Consider the following 3,121-nt stretch of genomic DNA (forward strand, 5'->3'; position numbering starts at 1 on the left):
CTCCTATTCTGAAAATCAAGGATTTGGAGATGCGCCCAACAAACAAAAATGGAGGGAGTACTAAAATACTAACCCGGACCAAAAGTGTGAATCTCCCATCCTACCTTTCACTTGAGAAAGTATGTTAGATTAAATGCATCATCTTCGCAGTACCTCCGCACAGACTAACTTGAGACCACATAAATGCTATATAGAGTACTGTACTAAATCAAACTTGTGCCCAAAATAAGACAGCTTTATGGAGAAAGGGGATAGTCTGGGCTTAAAACATACTGGAACCATTATTACAATGTTATTACAAAAGTAAAGTCTCGGTTTAAACAAACTCAAACCATGACGAATCTTATTACAAAAGTAACATAAAACTTAAAGAACACAGGCATTATCAGCAATATGGAAGCCTACAGTCCCTTCAAGCTGTGGCAAAGAGGCTGAATACTTGTGTTCTTGTACATATGCATGCGTCGAGTCGTATCCCCAGCAGCGTTGAGTTGAATTTGTGGACTGTTCTTGTACTTGTATCCGATTGGTGCTTTATTAATTTAAAGCCGAGACAGCCTTTGGTCCAAAAGAAGATGCTCAAATTTTTCATCAACTCTTTCTTCTCTCTCGGACTTGAGATTATACATGCACACGTAATTAGCAACAGCTAGTCGGCTTTTCTGGTAATAGACGCAGTTGGCGTGGACGGATGGAAATTTATCAGCATTAACACACAAGCACCAACAATACAGATCTAAGAAGATGGCACAATTGCCAATGTCCTCCACATGCTCGAGTTTATAGTTGTGAGTGTGTAATATGTAGACCACGACGCCTTGTGCTAGCTTCATGATGATCAACACTTTTCCAGCAGATTCCGTTAGGAAACAACGTCCTACACAAAGCTTCCATAATGATTTTTCGTCCGACATCATGGTATAGTCATTCTCAGATATCTCAGCAAGATCGGCCTTGTAAAACCTCATTAGATCAAAGATCCTTCTGGCCACAGATCCCAGGTCAGCACCATGAATAATGTAGATACCGCTGGTAGCCAGCCCGATTAAAGGGAAATCACACCTATCTTCATAGATGGCGAGACACTCACTGTCAGGCTGAGCCATGTAGACCTTGCGAGATGATTCGTGTATAACCCAGTTATCATCCATGTAGTCCTTGCAGAAAAAGAAAATGGTGGGTGGAGAACCGGACTCAAGGGCAGCATATTCCACGATCTCGCCCGGTCGCTGCGCCATGAAACGGATCAAGTAGCCTGTGAAAGGATTGAGGACGCATGTATTGTGGGGGGGTGTACAGTCCATCAAAGCAAGGAGACCATCTGTGGTGGTACTGATAATGTTAAAGTGACGGAGTAGACCGAGGTCCTGGCGTAGGGTTCGGCCAGTGGCGGTGTTCACCAAGAGGCGCGTGTTGGAGCGGCAAGAGGCTCCTTTGTTGTTGACCCAGTGACGGGGGTGGAAGCGAGGCTCCGGGGAATTCTTGGGGTCTTGGGTGGCGGAGCGCCAGCGACGGCAGACGGCACGGAAGTCCATGTAGTAGTCGACGTCACTGGTGGCAAGGAAGCGGTTGGCGATGCGGTTGATGAGGTCTGCCGGAAGAGAGGACCAGTCTACGAAAAATTCCATGGTGCTACACAGGAAAGGAGGATCGCTGATCTTTCCTGTTGGCAACAAAAGAAGGAAACAGGGATGGTGAGCACTAGGCTACTAGCTACTTCATGAAAACTGAGGCTCGTTAAAATGTCAACGGTACCGACGGAAAAAAAAATCCTACGTGATCTGGTCGTATCTTTTATCTTTTATTTTTTGTATCTAAATAGCTAGCCCCCATTATTTTATTTCTCTCGACATGCAAGCAGGACACCTCATCATTGAACATGCATGAAAAAAGACCCACCTCAAAATGCAATTATCAATAATAAAATCCACCTCAACATGCAAACATTCATGCATGGAAAACTCCATTCAGTAATGCTATTTACATTTACATCTTATATTAGTTCAAGAATTAATATTTCAAATATTCATTTTTCATATAACCAAAACCTAATTGAAATATTAAAAAACAGTCCCACAACAACGTGCGGGGCATCATCTAGTACTTCAAATCTGGAGACCTACTCTGTTGATTGACACCTGGCAGTACGGATCCCAAAGCAGCAAGGCAGCTATGAATGTCTGAATCCCAGTTGCAGCAACCAGGGAGGCGTAGCACCCTGACGCGGCCGGTGCCGTCGGCTGCCACGATGACCAAGCCACAGCAGCACTGGTCACCGGACCACGCGGCGCCCAAGATGCAAGCAGCGGTGATGTTGTGATGTTCCTCGCGAAGGCTAGAAGTACATTGTGTGACACGACACGCCGCCGCCGTTGCGAGCGCGGCTGATGAGAGCATCCATAAAAAGGAGCAGAAGCGGCTGTTCGCCATGGATTGATTAATAAATTGCAACGAGACGAGCATCAATTACACGAGGTCGCCGGCGAGCTATCCGGCCGTATAAGATTTTTTTTTCCGGTAGGGACTGCCAATACGGATCTAGCTACTACTTCATGATGGGAAACGGAGGGACGGAGGAGGCAGAGGGCAGGATTGAGGCCACCTGGATCGCTCAAACTTTCTCATGCGGCGAAACAAAGTAGAAATGGTGAAGGAATTCAGTGGGGGTGCTGCTACTCCATGAAAACTGCGGCCGATGCGAATCTCTATTATAGGCAGCTACTCCATGAAAACTGCAGGGTCAACGGGCGCGGCCACCAACCAGGGCTACATGGAACAGAAGTACAGAACAGAGGTAGGAGAGGGATGGACTCACCGTGGCCAAGGAGGGCGGGCGATGCAGCGGCAGGCGAGGAGGACCAAGAGCGTGGGCGTGGTTATCTCGATGCCGTAGTCGAGGCTGCTGGGTGCGACCGGCGTACAGCAGCCGTGAGATCGGCACGGATTGCCGGGAGTCGGAGGGAGGGATCGCCGGTCGGGGCCGGATTAGCACCGGATCGACATGAAGCTCGCTGTGCGGAGAGAGCCGGAGCCGGCAAGGGAGGGGATCGACAAGGGTTTGACTAGAGGAGAGAGCACGAACTGGCGTGATATACTGAATCCTGCATCTTCCTTGCTTTGC

General features: G+C 48.0%; 1 protein-coding gene across 1 annotated transcript; it reads right to left on the reverse strand.

Moving 5' to 3' along the window:
* Positions 1 to 214: 214 nt before the first annotated feature.
* On the reverse strand, positions 215 to 3,121 carry LOC125549402. The gene is made up of 2 exons (XM_048712825.1): positions 2,816 to 3,121; positions 215 to 1,663 (listed from the first exon to the last, which is right to left on the reverse strand). Exon 2 carries the CDS (start codon positions 1,626 to 1,628, stop codon positions 543 to 545), a length of 1,086 nt encoding a protein of 361 aa, XP_048568782.1. The 5' UTR covers positions 1,629 to 1,663; positions 2,816 to 3,121; the 3' UTR covers positions 215 to 542.

Source organism: Triticum urartu, chromosome 3 (genome assembly GCF_003073215.2).
Source record: "Triticum urartu cultivar G1812 chromosome 3, Tu2.1, whole genome shotgun sequence".
NCBI classification, from domain to species: domain Eukaryota; kingdom Viridiplantae; phylum Streptophyta; class Magnoliopsida; order Poales; family Poaceae; genus Triticum; species Triticum urartu.